Raw genomic sequence first — 17,192 nt, 5'->3', positions numbered from 1 at the left:
GAAGGAAGAGGGCGTTCAACCCCCGGTCGCCCTGGGCTGTCCTGATCGAATAGGCACTCACAAGAATACAAAGATACAGAGACGCAGGGTTTGCTGCTGCCACTGTCGATGCCGTTCGAGGAGTGATGCATTGCCAGACAACGTATCGCGCGCATTACCCATTCCCCGTCCGAACAGTGCAACACCCCATGGGGCGAAGTGTCGCATGTATACACGGACATATCTACAACATATACATCTATTGACAGAGGATGAATTCCTTCTCATGCCAATAGTGTCTTGGCATGCTAACCACATGCTATCCTCTTGCCGTCCCCTTGCCGTCCACGCTAGTTACCCTTACTACACTCGCTGCAATCGCCGCGCTCCTAACCACCACCATCAGATCTCCAAGCAAGCATCTAGTGAAGCCTTGAATAACCTGCAAACTAAAGCGGGAGTCATCGGAACAGTGCGGACCGCTGATCGCTCGAATCATCCGCCTCGCTGCCATCTGAACCGTCCATGTTCCTCTGTCAGNCATGTACTGATCTCTTCTCGGCCTTGTGATGGTCCTCTCACCCCTCCTGCTCGACCTTCAGGGGTCTCTTGCCAGAGATAACATCGTCATCAACCTTTCTCCCTTGACCTGCCAATTTTTCCTTCCGTTCCTCGCTCATTTCGGGCTTATCGGATGGGCTGCCGCTCTTGCCTTTCCCTTCCGTCTCGTCCTCCGCGCACCCGCAATCATAAAAATCTCCGATCTTGGAACAGTCGAATTCGTCTTTGTGCAGCCGCCTATTGACAATGTTGTGTACATAGCACCCCCACGCTGCGGCCGCAGATCGTGACGATACCTGGGGTGGGTATTTCTCCAATATTTCCCCAAAGTGTTCAGCGCATTCTCCACTGCGGGCAGTGTCAGTAAATATGAGCTTCCCAGTATCAGTAGAGGGTAGCGCACCATGGGTATAGCCGTTGGAAGAGATGTACAAATGACCGCAGCGCTTCGCTCTCGTCTTTTGTCGGCTTGTCAGGGAATCTCGCAAAGGTTGTGTGGATCAGCTTCCACGCTGCGCGACCTAGCTCCGCTCTAAAAGATCCATAGCCATTAGCATACCATCCTTCATTATCCCGATCACGCGGGGTTTTTGAGGTGAAACTGTATCCAGGCTCGCTCTTGGGAGAGACTCACTTTGCGGTCGCGTTCTCCAGCTTCGGCGCAATCGCATGCGTAGTGCTCTGGACTTGGTCGTGATTCACCGGCACAATATTATCGGGGAACCTGCCCCCCTTCGCATCTTTAAAAGAAGCTACAACAATGAAAGAAACGAAGCCCGCGGTGAGAATCAGGAAAATCACAAAACGGCGACTTGCACCAGAGGGTATAAACATTTTAAAGGACTGCAAGGAAGATCTAGGTATTAGCTAGAGAGAGGAAGCATTCAAGAAGATGCTGAGGCAGGTGTGCTGTAATGATTACTGAGTAGGCGAGTTGCTGAGCGTGTCATCAAAGAACAGTCCCTGAGATACAAGGGGGTACCGCGAACGGGGCAGACGCCCTCCCCGCTAGTATGTTTTCAAAATAAGCGAGCCCCCGCAAAATGGTTGGGCTGTATTATTCTACTAGCATACTAGCAAGGGGGCGTCTGCCCATNCATGTTATCCCCTTGTACGAGCCTCGGTAAGAGTAACCTGCAACCGCCACTATGTAAGGTGACTGCGTGGCACCTTGCCGCCCGCCGCCGAAGTCGCTGTGCGTCAGCCATAAGACAGACAAAATTCAAGAGCTTACACACTGCACTTATTCTTCTACCCCAACAACTCACAAAATTTTAGGTATACAAGCTGCTTTTCTTTCGCAAATATGGCTTCTTCGTTTCCTCCTTCTCCAGTAAATACAATTGGTATGCAAAAGCCGTACTCAGCCCTATCCCTTACCACAAGCTACAACGTCATTTCTCGAAGGCATTGCTAACCACTAGAATAAAACAGACTGGAGCAATGTTGGCTTCAGAGTCCGTGAAGGTGAGCAAGGACACCCTGAAATCCTCCGACCTCAAAATCTGTACTTTGCGCACCACGAAGCCTTTCCATTAGCACAAGCAATTCGATACTATAATCTAGCACTTTCAGTCCACCAGAACTACATTTGTCATACGTTGGGAGGACGCTCATTTACATAATCACAAGTCTGACAAGACATCTAGTCAACGGCCATATCGAATCTCACTACAGCGTCAAGACGGGCAAATGGACGGAGCCGCAATTCATCGAGGACCCATACCTCCGAATCCACGGCATGGCGCCTGGCCTTAACTATGGTACATACCTTTTTCCTCCCCGCGCATCTCTAAGCCCATGCTAACGCCGCTAAGGCCAGCAATGCTATGAAGGGATGAAAGCCTTCCGCTCCCCCAAAAACGAAATCAACATCTTCCGCCCCACCCAAAACGCCGAGCGCATGCAACACTCGGCCTCCTTCATCTCGATCCCCGCAGTGCCAACTGAGCTGTTCCAAAAAGCATGCAGGCTAGCCGTCGGGCTGAACGCCGCCTACGTGCCGCCGCACGAGACGGGCGCCGCCATGTACATCCGGCCGCTGCTATTCGGGTCGTCGGCGCAGCTGGGCCTAAATCCGCCAGAGGAGTATACCTTCTGCGTGTACGTCCTGCCCACGGGCGTCTACCACGGCACGCACCCCGTCGACGCGCTGATCCTGGAGAGCTTCGACCGCGCGGCGCCCGATGGGACCGGGTCCGCCAAGGTGGGCGGCAATTATGCGCCTGTGCTGCGGTGGAGCGATAAGGCGCGGAATGCCGGATACGGGATCACGCTGCATTTGGATAGTAAGACGCGGAGCGTCGTGGACGAGTTCTCCACGTCAGGGTTTATAGGAGCGCTAAAGGACGGAGAGAATGTTACTCTCGTAGTGCCGGATAGCAAAAGCGTCATCAAGAGCGTTACATCGGATAGCGTGTGCCAGATTGCGAAATCGTTTGGGTGGAAGGTCGAGGCTAGGCCGGTAAGGTTCTTTCCTGTCAAACATGGAGTCTATGGTCGGGTGGAGCATGCTGACGCCATCTCTCAGATCGCATACGAAGAGCTTCCTTCGTTCTCCGAAGTCATGGCCGCCGGCACCGCTGCCGCTCTTGTTCCTATCAAGTCCATAACCATGGAGTCCAAAGGCGATAAATTCGAATACCAGAACGGCTCAGATGAGCCGGGCCCTGTTTGCGTTAAGCTATTAACAATGCTAAAGGGTATTCAACTAGGCAAAATAAAGGATGAGTTTGGATGGTTGGATAGAGTTGAAAAGCCGGAAGGCTATGTTAATGGATCCGCAGGGAATGGTGATGGGAACGGGGATGATAATGTTGATAGGCTGCCTTGAAAGTAATTAATTGCTTCGCTTGTTTTTCGTTGTGTCTTACGTCTAAGGCACTCCTATCTTCGGAGTATAGGTTAGGGTAGAAGGTCAGCGATTTGCCTGCACCTAATCGTTAACCAGAGGCGATTTAAAATCTGGCGGACTTAGGTGGTCTTTCTGTAAATAAAAGGGTCGAATGAGAAAAGATCATGTTATGAAGGGAAACTTCTGGAGCGCAGTTTGTGCAAGGCAGATTGGTCACCCAATCTAGCGGTTTAGACCAACCAGTAGATAAGCGTTCGAACTTGTCGCGAATCTGTCTGATATTTTTGTCTAACTGCAGGCGGCACTTAGTGCTCTTTGGTAAATCTTCCGGTGGTCTCATTCAAAAGGCGAGGAATATATGGAGAGCAGAAACTGTGAGAAATGTAAAAGTGGAATATTTGGATTGGTCTACGCAGAGGGTCCTCTGAAGATCGTTGGACTACGATGTATGCATATCCCAGTTAAATGGTTGGGCAACGCATAACCGGAGCTCTATTATCTTTAAAGGGTCCAAACGACAACTCTACCATCTACGCCACTAGCTGCAAAACATGAGTATTACAGTTCAGCAGGACCAGCACTAGGGGGCTGACTTACTGCTAAGCTTCCTCACTGTACCACCGCTCTCATCAAAACTGCGGATTGTGCTGATTGTGTTCTGGTGAACAGTTTTTAACTTAGTGTCATCAGATGCCTTTCCTTTCAAATCCATTTGACGGAACATGTTCAGAGCAGACTCCTCTCTCTGGTCTTGGATACCTGGACGCCCCTTGGATTCAAGTGAGCCGGCTAGTTGCCAACCTTGCTCACTACCCTGCAGGCGATAGGCCTCGCAGTCCTGTTGCGATTAGCTATAGCTATTCCCTCTGTTGAAATGCTCTGGTGACTTACATATCCTGCAGCAATAATCTCACTTTCACTGGTCCAGAGTAGGTTCATGAATGGCAGCAGTTGTGTGCTGATGCTCAAAACAGCTCTCGGAGGCTGCTCCGGTGCACTGGGATACACAACAGTCACACTGCTGTCGTGAGCAGCAAAAGCCAGAGCATTACCGCTAGGCGAGAAAGCAACACTATGTACCCATCCCGCAGTGTTATTCAAAAACTCCCCACAAACGGTATTGAAGGGCAAGCGCTCTCCCCACACTGACGGTTCTGGCCGCGCGTCCACACCTTTAACGAAGCTCGAGAACACACGCGCGTGTCCGTCCGTAGAGCCAGCAGCCAGTAGTACCGAGTTCGGATGCCAGGAGACGGTGGTAATGGTGCTGCGGATGGGCTTCTTCAGGTGCTTAGACACCCACCAGTTGTCTTCTTCCTCAAAGTAGCAAACCGGGATGAGACGAGCGCCAGAACCGACAGCGAACTTAGTCTCGGAGGGCGCCCAGCGGACGCAGGTGGCAGCACGGTTGATGCGGAGGAGGACGAGAGTAGGTTTCCAACCCTCGGGGGAGGGTTCCCAGACGTACGCATTGCGGTCTGGAACTTTAGTTAGCTGCCTAGTAATGAAGACTGCCAATGTAGAAATTACCCTGCGAGCAGGTGACAATCTTGCCACTATTTGGTGCAATGTCTACTCCAGTCACAGTTTTGTCATGTCCTCGGAGTTCATCTTTCAATTGGAACTTTCCGCCTGTCTTGCCGTAGAGGTCGACGTTGTTCTCGCGGGCTACAGCCAACGTCTGACGGTCAGCGGAGAACGAATGGTCCGCGATAGGGTGGTTGAAGAGGTGGTAGACTTCCGGAGCCATAGCGTATATGCGCTGCTATGTGCAATAGGAGGAGCTCTCTACTATTGCGTGGGGCTAGCTACAGAGCTTGTGAGGCTCGGTGGTGGGGTTGCGAGCTGGTTGTGGTGTCCGAAAACGCACGGATTGGGCTTGGCGGAAGACGAACTTTCCATATCAAGGTTCGCGACGCCGAATATATCTCTTCCCTCGACTACGACAAGATCACAATGGCAACTTCCGCGAAAACAGCGGGAGGGCGGGGACCACCGATAAATCCTCCCAATCAGACGTGAGTTTCAGCGTTCCGTTCATCATTTCACGTGCCAACCTGCCTAGATTGTATTGTAAAAACCTACCGGACAAGCTCCAGAAAGCCAATCTACGGCGTTCACTCTACCTACTGTTTGCCACTTATGGCCCTATACTCGATATCGTTGCTCTCAAAACGCCGAAAATGCGCGGTCAAGCTCACATTGTCTTCCGTGATGTCCAAGCCAGTACACAAGCTATGAGAGCATTGCAAGGCTTTGAATTTTTTGGGAAGGAGATGGTTTGTCTCCGTTTTACTCCGACCCTTTCAATGTTTGCTAACTCAAATTATTACAGAAACTGTCCTATGCTAAGAGCAAATCGGTCACTATTTCGAAGTTAGACGGCACATTCAAGATTCCAACCACTGAAACAGCTAGCGGGATAGCTGCGACTGAGTTACAAAAATCTGTGTTTGGTGGCGCACCACCAGGCTCTGTTGCAGCCGCATCACTTTCTGCGAAGGAGAATCCAGTAGCAGACATGTCAGAAGGTGAGAAGAGCGCACAAGGCGTTAAGAGGAGACGGGAAGAAGAGAGCGACCGGGAAGATGCTTCGATGGAGGAAGACGATGAAGGCTCTGCAATGGAAGAATCCGATTCCGATTGATTTTTCCCCTTATCGATAGCGCACTTGGTCTTAAATACCCACACGCACTCGATCAGTCTTGTCAGTGCCGTCCTCAAAAGGTATCTTACACTCAAAATGCATAGGTTAACTACATTGTCCAAATCTAATAGTAGCCAGATAATGCATTCCGCCACGTTTATGTTTGCCAAGGGGTTGTCGTCGCCTCTAGTGCCAAGGGTCTGGCCCATAGAGGTCAAAGAGCTCTTGTGGTAGTAGCCATTAGGAAAGGAATAGTAACCTTTCCGCTACGTGAGGGGCAACATTGTGGAATCATTTTGAGAGATTTTCTGGCACAGAGTAATTCCTTTTAGCCATTTATCTCAGCGCTGAGGTGGTCGGTTTTATCCGATGCAATCGCAATCGGCACCCGCAACCCTACATGCCACCCTACTGTGCCTATCCAGAGCTGCATGTACTGCTCTGAAGTAATCTCCCTTCCATGAAAGCTCGCTTCCAGTGCAGCAGCCGTGTTGCATGGATGGACGAAGAAAACTGGCAGATTGGTTACTGGATGCTCCTACCTCAATGTCAGCTTCGACAGGCCGAGGGTCGAAATAACATACTGTCATCGTGATCCCTCCAATTATTCCAAAGCTTTCCACTTGCGACTTGAATTGCTTAGGTATTACATATCGGTATAGAGTATCTATCGATGGAGGCAATGCACATCCTGCGTCCCTAATTCTAAAATAAAGCACTGGTACCTGATAAGTAGGTGAGAGTACGATATCATATTCCACCATTAGCCCATGATTCGCGGGGACCCTAAGTTGAAGTGCCTCCTGTAACGTGAAGCCAATTAGTCTCCCAATTCTTAATTGTTCAGCGATTGCCTCGTGTTGCACCTCATCAATTTCCTCAAACGCTTCCAGCTCTCCATTATCTTTGACTGGGCTTTCAGGTTTCCCTCCAGCTCCTTGTATTGTTCTCGTGATACTCAAGTACACAGTTGACTCTTCGTATCCTTGAGCTAGTCTAACGTGCTCCCAATCGCTCTGTAGATGTCCACCAGCCTGGTATCTTTCTGAAATCTTTCTGCAGGCTGATTCAAACTCCAACGCTGATATGAGTGGAAACGAGGCAATAGTAATCATTTGAAATATTTGATGAAGAGCTGGATGGTTTCGTGACTGATGCGCGATACATGGTAGCGCCAAGGCTGAAGCGAGGGTTGGAGCACACCAAGCATTTACAGCCAACCTTCTTTTTCTTCCCCGGGCTTCTTAGTAATAATAAAAATCCGAAATACCTCACAGAATCTTTTCTTGGCGTTGGAGCCCCTGACTTACTTTTTTGTTGCAGAATTCATTTATATCTCGTCAAGGAACATCTGGAACTGGAACCTGAAGTTATTACTGGCGCCACTGCTGTTGGAGATCCCGCCTTATAGATATACTCTATTGGCTTTGGGGCAAAATAGCGAAAGCAATTTACTTTGGTTGAACCAGCTTTCAAGGGTCGGCCCAGCCATCTATTGCTCTGGCATCCCTATTCCCAGGTCCTGGACATAGCTTCATCGTGCAGAAGATTTCGAATTCCAACTTTCGTACAACTCCTCTCATACCCCCAAAGGCCTTATTTTTAGAGTGTAAGTACACAAAATCCAAACTATCTGGAAATTCTCTCCGAGGAATGTCGAGCATCCTTTGAGGGGGTAATAAGAATCTGAAACAAGCCTCGTCTATTATCAAGCAATAATCAAACCCCCCGACTTTCCAACAGAACTTCTGGACGAGATATTCTCATATATTGAAGCGACGGTAGATCTAATCAATGCTTGTCTTGTTTGTAAACCGTTCCAGAAGAGTGCAGAGCCTCTATTCTACCGGGAGTACATAAATGACAAGGAACAGACTCTAACCACCAAGTATCCATTTCCATTCAAGCCTTTTTTGCGGCAAATCATCAAACGCCCTGAGCTGGCAGCTCATATTAAGCGAGTACGGCTCCGAGAATGGACAGTCTCTGCCTAGCCTTTCAGATAGCAGGTATAGGGGATGGTCAAGATATAGGAAACTACGATACACAGCAATCAGTCAATTAACAACGAGGCCTAGCTAGGACGTAGCGAACCCTAGCTATAAGCTATAATGATGCAGTGGTTACCAAGGAGATTCAATATCTAACAGAGGTCAGGACGTAGCTAGCCGCTAGCTGCGTGCGGAAATTGTTGAACGGACGATCAGGAATGAGAACTCTGTTTATTAAAGAGGGCTCTAGAAGCTCTCTTATATACATCAGGTAGGTCCAAATACAATAACGACAACGTCGTCATGTAGTAGGTCATAGTTAAGAGAAATAGGTAATGAGACGTTTGATGAGATATACGAGCTTAAGATACGAGACAACTGAGACATAGTTCGTATAGACGATCTAGGTCGTCAGACAGTATTACGATGGTAGTAAGGAACTTCAATTTAGGTTAATATACCCCCCTAGCTGCATAGAGCCTTCTAGGCTGCTATAGAAATACTAAAAAGTTATAATAGTAATTTGGTGTTAAGTTAAAGGAAATCCTCCATATATTTATCTTACCTAAATATTATTTAAATTAAATTAAATTAGATCCTTAATATTAACGAGGTTTAATTACTAAATAAATATCTCGTGCTTTTAACAAGGTAGAGCCTTTATTAGGCCGTTTACTGTTATATCCATAATAGGTACCTATTTAATATTAATACTTCCTTTATAAACTTTCTGGCGGAGTTAGTAGTAATAAATATTAATATATTAAAACTTAGTATTAAGCTCCGCGTTGCTTTTAGTTAGTAGTTAAATAGTCTATAGGTTATTGCAATATATTATTTACTTCTTATTAGGGTTAAATCCGATTTCTTTAAAGAATCGCTACTACTAAATTAACTTAGTAGCTGTATATAATAGGGCTAGGAGCTCTACTTTTATGCTTAATTTTATTACTAACTTCTGCTTTATAGATCGCTAGTTAATTAGTCCCCTAAATAAGGTAAATAGATAGCCTTTTATACTCTTCCTTGTAACGGAACCTTGTAGTAAGAACTACGATGGGTTTTATTAATGGGCTAGGTATGTAGGAAATGCAAAGACAATAGTTAATAACGTAATAACAACTAGTGGAGTGGTTGCCCAACAGATTAACTCTAATTATATTCTGAGAATCACTATAAGGAAGAAACTATCTAAGTAGGGACTAAGGGTCCTTAAATACACAACTATACTCCTATAAAATCCTTTTTGTACGTAATATACGTCTTATACATAAGGTACGTAAGTTCCTCTCGTTCCTCTTATTTAATACATAGTATGTTATATAACCTTGGTTACTATTCCTCGTTATATAGTTCTACTAGTTCTATCCTAGACCGTACCTAAATTAACTAACTAGCTTCTTCTAACTCCTCTCCTAGTAGTTATAATATTATACTTAAAGCGTCCGTAATACTATCTCCCTCCTTTTTATCTTCGTCCTTAAAGATTTAAAACATCTCTAAGTTATTTACTAAAGGTATAATGTCCATCTAATCAATTTGGTTAATATTATTACTTATAATACCTAAAGCAATTTCTTCTTTATACGCCCAACGTCGTGCTCGCACTATTACTGCAATATTATCTCTTAGTAAGATTATACCGTCTCCGTGTTCTTGTTGTGTAAAAGAGGGGTTGGTTTATATTGCGTTGGTAAATCCTTCTTCGCGACAACCGTTCTCTTACTTAAAGTATACTAAAGCGAATATTTGTTTATCTTGCGACGTTCGCTCTACCTTTAATGCTAAATATACGCGACCTATTACTCTTAATAGACGTCTAGTTCCCTAATTAATTTGTCTTAGGGTTTTATATTTAATCTACTACTACACGGCTAGATAGTAAACTGTCTTAAGCTCTTACTAAATTAGAACGTTCTTGTAATGCGGAATAGAAGGCCCTAAATGCTTACATTACGGCGTCTGCTTAATTACTTCGTCTTAAGAAGGTTCGTGAGAAGGTTTATTCTAAGAAGTAGAAACTTATAGAATAAGGTCTTTAGGAACTAGGTAATAAGAGAACTAACTCTCCNCCTATANTNNGGGGAANAACTCTAAGTAGTTNNGNAGTCGCTCTTCCTAGGTCCCCCTTAGGTGACTTATTTTTCAACAATCCTTCTTTATTAATATTGCCTAACCTATTTTCTTCCGATACTCCTATACCTTTCCTATAGCGTTCTTTAAATTCTTTAGTGGCTCTTAGGTAGTCTTAGTATAACCTATCTACTTAACCTCGTACTATATTTCATTGTTAATATCCTTATAACTAACAATCTTTAAAACTTGCTATTTGTCTTCTTCCTAACCTTTATATATATCTGCTTTATAGGCTAGTGGCTTAACATTCCTATATGCTGGCTCTAGTATTGCGATATGCTATATAGGGTAAATCTTCATCCTAGTTAGTAGGTTTAACTTAAACGTGACCGGTAAAATCCTTTATATAATTTTAAAAGGTCCTAGTCTAATATAGTCTAACTTCTTACTTAGTTATTAACTCTTAAAATTTTTGTGTAGTAGCTATACTTTATCTCCCTCCTTAAGATCTGGTCCCTTAGATCTCTTAGCATTGTAGTACCTTTTTATTCTTTACTATACCACCTTAGCTGTTTCCGTAAGGTTTATATAAAGATTTATTAAAGTCTCTATTCTTTACTTAGCTATACTACTTATTTTCTTTACTTAGCGTGGCGATAATAATGTTCTTAGCTTATATCCATAATTCGCCTTAAATAGTAACGTACCCATTCCTTCCTATGGTGTTATATTGTATATAAACTATATAACTGGTAATAGTAATACCTAATTATTCTGTGCGTAATTAATATAATATCTTAGATACTACTCTAGTGTCTAGTTTAATCTTTCTGTTTAACTATCTATCTATAGATAATATACGGTAGAAGTTGCTACTTAAACTCCTTGTTCCGCTAAGAATACCTCCTAAAATGCTACTATAAATTTTAGATCTCTATCTAATATGATTTTGCTTAGTGCTTTATATCTTATAAACACATCTTTAATATAAATTCTAGCGATATCTTCCGCTGAGATTTCTTCTATATAGGCTATAAAGTATCCCCACTTTATAAGCTTATCTATTATTACTAAGATTATATTATAATCTTGTCCAGTAATAGGATCTCTTAATTTTGGTAACTTAATAATAAAGTCCTATAATATGACCTCCTATAGTCTCTCTAGTATTTTAATAGGTTATAGCCCTCTATATAGCTTATGTCTTATTAATTTATTCCTTTAGTAATTTAGATACTCCTTAGTGACCTTCCTGGCTATTCTTTAGATTCCGTTAATAATATACTCCTCCTAGAGTTTTAATACTAAGCCTGTGGCTCTATTATATCCTTAGGTTAGTCCCTTATAAAAGTCTTTTATAAACTACTCTGCTATACTTCTTAGGATGTACTTTACTTTTTAGTTTTTGTATATATCTAACTATAGATTTTCTAGCTATGCTTTTAGAATTCTTTATACCTAAAAGCTTTCTAGTGTCTTATAGATCTTTTCTAACTTATTTTCTTAAGTTACTATAATCTTTAGATAATTGTACCTGATTAATCTATCTATGTCTTTTTATAGTAAAGCCCCTAATGGCTTGTTATTATTTTGTAGTTTAGCCTTTTAACTTAACGTATTGGCTCGCGTGTTGTCTATACCCTTGGTATACTAAATCTTAAAATAGTATTTTGTAAGCATCTCTGCCTATCTAACTTACCTTTAATTAAGTTCCTTTGTTATTAGGAATCCTGTTAGGTTCTTATAATCCGTCTTAACTATAAATAGTTTCTCTGTATCTTGTAAAAATGCTTTTTATTTCTTTAGTGCTGTAACTATACCTAATAACTCCTTATTATAGATGTTATAGTTTAACTCTAGTAGTGTTATCTTCCGACTATAATATGCTACTAGATGCTATCCGTCTGGATGCTTCTATATAAAATATGCTCCTAGTATAAAGTCTAATATATCTGTTTCTATAACTGTCTTTAGTCCTAGTTAATAGATCTTAAGAACTAGCTCCTAGGTAAACAGCTCTTTAACTTTCTTAAAGAGTTCTTACTATTCCTCTCCCTATGCCTATAATTCTTCTTTCTTTGTTAGTTGCGTAAATGGTTTAATATTCTTTAACTATTGCGCTATAAACCTTCTACAGTAATTATAAAACCCTAAAAATAATCTTAACTGCGTAACGTTCTCTAGTTCTTGCTAATTTACTATAGCCTTAATCTTTTTTNGATNTATACTAAGTTGGCCTAGTTTAATAATAAATCTAATAAAATTGGTCTTTCTTGTGAAGAACTCGTATTTTTTAATTGCTACTAGTATTTGTTCTTCCTATAGTCTCCTTAAAACCCATTTAACGTGTTCTCCGTGTTCTTCCTTAGTTATTAAGTAGATAATAATGTTGTTAAGATATACTATAATAAATTCATCCAAATGTTCTCTTAATATATTATTGATTTGCTTTTAGAACGTTACTAATACGTTTATAAGCCCGAATTATATAACTAATGGTTTATATAGTTCTTCCTTTAATCTAAAGGCTGCCTTCTATTTGTCGCCTTTCTTAATCCTAATTTAATAGTACGTCTATCTTAGATCTATCTTTGTAAAGATTTGCGTATTACCTATTCTATCTTAGATTTCGCTAATTAAGGGTAAAGGATACCTATCCTTTCTAGTGATGCTGTTTAACTGTCTGTAGTTAATGTATAGCCTAAGTTTTCTATTCTTCTTTGGTACGAATAGTACTAGATAACCCGCTAATAACTGCGATGGTCTAATATATCCCTTTTATAAGTTCTCCTAGATAAACTCCTTTAGTGCTCTCCCTTCTTCTTTAGTAAGCTTATAGATTGAAAAGAATCTTAGACTTATTCCTAGTTCTAATTCTATCTTATAGTCCCATACTATATATTCTGATAGCTTTTTACTTTCTAGTAACTATAATTTCTTGCTATACTTATGGTATCTTTTTGGTATATAACTTAATCCTTAATTGGTCTCCTTATATGTCGCTCTAACTTAGTACCATACTAACTTGGTTTATTATCTTATTCTACGGCGTTAAGTATCTCTAATATTGACCTAACCTATAATCTAATTAATCCTTAGATTATATTCCTGTAACTAAGGCATTCCTAATACTGCCTTATTATTCCCTAATGGTAATATATTAAAAGATATCTTAACTTATCTTCCTTTAATGGTTAACTAAATAGGTCCTGTTTTAAGATTAATAATGCCTCCTCTATAGGCTATTAGATCTCCTAAAATTGTTACTAATAGGTAAAAACGTTCCTTCTATCTGTGTAGTAACCCTATTTTTTTAACTACTGCTAGTGAGATATGGTTCCTTATTACTCCACTGTCTATTAATGCCTTAAACTATTAATCTTGCTATTTAATTTTTAAATTTAGGTGTTATCCTTAAATTCCTTTAAGGGTTTAAGGCTCTACTACTAGCTCCCTTTAGTTTTATAGGCCTCCACTTTTCCTAACTGTTAGCTACTAGATCCTATTTATACTTAGTTTAACTTAGGCTAGTACTTAGTTCGTTTTTTATTTTTAATATGCTATAGACAGGTGTTCTCCGGATATTCCTACTATTATTATCTATCTAGGCATTCTTCTATAAGGAATTTTCCTGGTTAAAGTATTAAGTCCCCTTATTTTTAAACTTCTACTAGGTGCTAACCATATATATACTTAGTGTTTTAATACTTCGCCTCGTCCGTTATCTAATATATCCTTATTAAATACTTTTGATTTTTATCTTTTAGCGCTCTATATATATTGTATATATTATCTACGCATGCTATCTACGATAGTGTGTAATGTGCTTAATGTCTTGGGTTAACTCTTAGCTTATCTTTGTCCTTAAGTTTAAACCTTTCTTGCGTTAATCTAAGTATTGTAACTTTGTTTGTAGGTACTAAGATACGCCTCTTGCTTCTTTAGTCCTCTAATTGCTCCTTTAGATCCTTTAATGTTATAATTAAGGCTCCTTTAATATAAGTTATAGCCTTCTCTATAATTGGGTGGTTCTAGACAACTTTCTCGTCTAACTATATATAGAAATCTTCCCACTTGTCGTTATGTTGTTGCCTATACCACTTTTGGTATAGCTGCCTAAGTATATATAGCTTATCCGTAAGGAAATATCTCTTTATTGCTGCGTTATAACAGCCTTTAGTGTGTTGTTCCTCGAACCTAGTAGGAATCCCTAGATCCTCTTCTTGTTTTAGTTTGGTAAGCTACTTAGCTCTTAGTGTACCTGCTCTTGGCCTATTAGTAATCCTTTATACTAGCACTCTATCCCTTATATATCCTAATATACTAGATCTTTTATCTAGTTTCTGTTCTTGCTATAAGGTAATTCTTACTCTGAATTCCTCTATAGTTTCCTTTATATCGCGTCTCGTGAGTAGATCCTTAAAGTCTTTGTGCTTCCTAATCTTAGTATTAACTTTTTAATCTTTAGGCTAAACACTATGTTCCCCTAGTAAGTCTTTTGGGTCTATATATCTGTCTCCCAGTCTAATCGCTGTTTATGCTATAGATTCTCTAATTTATAACAAAGCTTCTTACCTCCTACTTATAGGTGTCCTAATTCGTTCTCTAAATTCTTAGTCCCTTAGATTCTTTAATCCTAAGCTTGCTTTTAACTTAAGCTTAGCTCCTACCTTAGTCCAACTAGGCTTTATTAGTGTCCTTATCTTATCTTAAAAGTCCTAGATCTTACTTATCTCGTCTTAAAAGTCTTATACCGTTAGGAATTCTTGTCCTAAGCTTATTTGTATGTTACTAAACTAAACTACTGCCCTGCTCCATCGGTTTTCGTCCATTATAGGTCCTTAGGTATACCTTATCTCACTTTAAGAATCTTAGTTATTTCTTATCTCGTCTTAAGAATCTTAAGCCTATGGCCTTTTGCCTTTATTAAGTAGTAAGCTAGCACTAGTAGTCGTCTGCTTGCTTAATCGTTTCTAGATATTACTCCTTTTGTCTTATAAAGCGATAGATGCCGTATCTAATGGTATTATAATGCCCGTTACTAAACCTTGCTTTATAGCGGTCTTAGTCTCTACTTCTATTATATTATTAAGGTTTAGATACCCCTAGTTAGTTCCTTTACTGTTCTTATTACTATTAATTAATAAGTACTCTAACTTCATTGTTATTGTTGCTAATTATTATCCGTATATTACTATAATATCTTAATTTAGCTTATAGAGTCAATCTTATTCTTTGTCTAACTCTATAGTTCCCTTAAGTCCTTTTAACTCTAGCTCTTATAGCTAATAGCTTATACTATACTTAGCGTCTTTATAAATTTGGTATGCGTTATTATAACAAAACATAAAACTTTTAATTAAACACTCCTTTATTCCTCGCAGCATACTATTATCCCTTTATACGTGTATATCTTCTACTATTAGTCTTATTCCCTTTATTATATAGTAACTCTAACTATCTTTACAATCCCTTATAAAGTAACCCTATTTTCCGCAATTTATGCAAGCTCCGTTTTTAAACTATTAACTTTATTATAAAGTCCGCCTAAACGTCTTCTGCTAATAAGATCCCTAGTTTAGCCTCTGCTCCTTAGTCCTATAATTACTAGATCCTTAACCTCTAGGTTTTTATAGTTTCTTACTCTATCTCTTATAGGCTTCTTTAATACTACTTAGGTCTATTAGCTTTACGCTATACTATAGTTTCTAACTTAGCTTTAATTATTACGTGCTCTACGTCTTATACGACTATAAAACTCTATCTTAACCTCTCTTAGTCTGTTCCCTTTGGTAGATCCTATTATTAATATTTATCGCTTAATCTATTAACTCCCTTAGGGTATCCGTATCTTCTATTAGAATAATTACGTCCTAGACTTTAGCCTTAAGTCCCTACTTATACTATACCATAAGCGCCCTATTATTCCACTTAACTTATATTACTAATATTTGAAACTGCGTTATATACTTAATTACTAAGGTTCGCTGCGTAATGTCTTAGAGTTTTCTTTTTATTGTGGTTACTGCCTCTAGGTCTCTAAATATTTGTATGAGTCGCTTTATAAATCTGTTTTAGCTTAAAAATATAAACCGTACCTCCTGGTTTATAGTTATTATTCCGTTTGCTTATATCTCTATAAGGTAAGGCTTAAACTATTTAAGTGCTTTTCCTGTTAAGAATAATCCTGTATACGCTATTTAATCCATAGGTATCGCTAGCTTTGCTCCCTCTTGCGCAACCTTAAAGTGCATTTATATAAGGAATCCTTTAAGCTTTAATCTCTCTCCTAAGAATCTTTTAATTAATAGTAACTTAACCTTTACTACGCCTATCCCGTTAATCCTTTATTTAAGTGCTATATTATTCTCTATTAACTGGTTAACTATTTCTTATAATTGTCCTACCGTTATAGGCTGTTGCGAGTTAGTGTCCGCTATACTAGTGTCACCCCCTAACCTTAACGTAGTTGCCGCCGTTGATGGCGTTATAGTGGCTGCTTTTAGTGGCATGTTGTTTGACTTTATGTTTAATACCGTAACTAGGTAGTAATTATATAACGGAACCTTGTAGCAAGAACTATAATGGGTTCTATTAATAGGCTAGGTGTATAGGAAATATAAAGATAATAGTTAACAACGTAATAACAACTGGTGGAGTGGTTGCCCAATAGATTAACTCTAATTGTATTCTGAGAATCACTATAAGGAAGGAACTATCTAGGTAGGGACTAAGGGTCCTTAAATACACAACTGTACTTCTATAAAATCCTTTTTATATGTAATATACGTCTTATACGTAAGGTATATAAGTTCCTCTTATTCCTCTTATTTAATACGTAGCATATTATATAACCTCGGTTACTATTCCTCATCACATAGTTCTACCGGTTCTATCCTGGACCGTGCCTAAATTAACCAACTAGCTTCTTCCGACTCCTCTCCTAGTAGTCGTAACATTGTACTTAAAGCGTCTGTAACATTCCTACTTACTAAATTATTGCTAAATAATATATTACTTACCCTTATAAAGATCTAGTTTATTATATTCTCCTTTAAATACTTAATTGTAAGAGTCTTAGTTT

General features: G+C 40.2%; 5 protein-coding genes across 5 annotated transcripts; 2 read left to right on the top strand and 3 right to left on the bottom strand.

The window, feature by feature from the left end:
* Positions 1 to 287: 287 nt before the first annotated feature.
* On the bottom strand, positions 288 to 1,479 carry K441DRAFT_635072 (uncharacterized protein). The gene is made up of 3 exons (XM_067646422.1): positions 1,175 to 1,479; positions 944 to 1,072; positions 288 to 888 (listed from the first exon to the last, which is right to left on the bottom strand). Exons 1-3 carry the CDS (start codon positions 1,372 to 1,374, stop codon positions 558 to 560), a joined length of 660 nt encoding a protein of 219 aa, XP_067504881.1. The 5' UTR covers positions 1,375 to 1,479; the 3' UTR covers positions 288 to 557.
* A 316-nt stretch (positions 1,480 to 1,795) lies between these two features.
* K441DRAFT_609805 (branched-chain amino acid aminotransferase II) lies at positions 1,796 to 3,634 on the top strand. The gene is made up of 5 exons (XM_067645517.1): positions 1,796 to 1,886; positions 1,975 to 2,007; positions 2,190 to 2,303; positions 2,358 to 3,004; positions 3,071 to 3,634. Exons 1-5 carry the CDS (start codon positions 1,847 to 1,849, stop codon positions 3,371 to 3,373), a joined length of 1,137 nt encoding a protein of 378 aa, XP_067504880.1. The 5' UTR covers positions 1,796 to 1,846; the 3' UTR covers positions 3,374 to 3,634.
* A 261-nt stretch (positions 3,635 to 3,895) lies between these two features.
* Positions 3,896 to 5,144, bottom strand: K441DRAFT_686735 (structural constituent of cytoskeleton; the record flags this gene model as incomplete). Its single annotated transcript, XM_067652018.1, has 4 exons — positions 3,896 to 3,936; positions 3,992 to 4,232; positions 4,286 to 4,872; positions 4,925 to 5,144. 4 exons carry the CDS (start codon positions 5,142 to 5,144, stop codon positions 3,896 to 3,898), a joined length of 1,089 nt encoding a protein of 362 aa, XP_067504879.1.
* Positions 5,145 to 5,350: 206 nt separating this feature from the next.
* Positions 5,351 to 6,041, top strand: K441DRAFT_676853 (RNA-binding domain-containing protein; the record flags this gene model as incomplete). The annotated part of the gene is made up of 3 exons (XM_067650999.1): positions 5,351 to 5,412; positions 5,460 to 5,673; positions 5,730 to 6,041. The coding sequence occupies 3 exons, from the start codon at positions 5,351 to 5,353 to the stop codon at positions 6,039 to 6,041; spliced, it is 588 nt and encodes a 195-aa protein (XP_067504878.1).
* A 328-nt stretch (positions 6,042 to 6,369) lies between these two features.
* Positions 6,370 to 7,156, bottom strand: K441DRAFT_557173 (uncharacterized protein; the record flags this gene model as incomplete). The annotated part of the gene is made up of 3 exons (XM_067643366.1): positions 6,370 to 6,579; positions 6,626 to 6,844; positions 6,908 to 7,156. The coding sequence occupies 3 exons, from the start codon at positions 7,154 to 7,156 to the stop codon at positions 6,370 to 6,372; spliced, it is 678 nt and encodes a 225-aa protein (XP_067504877.1).
* Positions 7,157 to 17,192: the final 10,036 nt, after the last annotated feature.

The sequence above is a fragment of the Cenococcum geophilum genome (assembly GCF_001692895.1).
Source record: "Cenococcum geophilum 1.58 unplaced genomic scaffold K441scaffold_17, whole genome shotgun sequence".
In the NCBI taxonomy this organism is placed as follows: domain Eukaryota; kingdom Fungi; phylum Ascomycota; class Dothideomycetes; order Gloniales; family Gloniaceae; genus Cenococcum; species Cenococcum geophilum.
The sequence above is the reverse complement of the archived record's forward strand: the minus strand, read 5'-3'. Positions and strand labels throughout refer to the sequence as shown.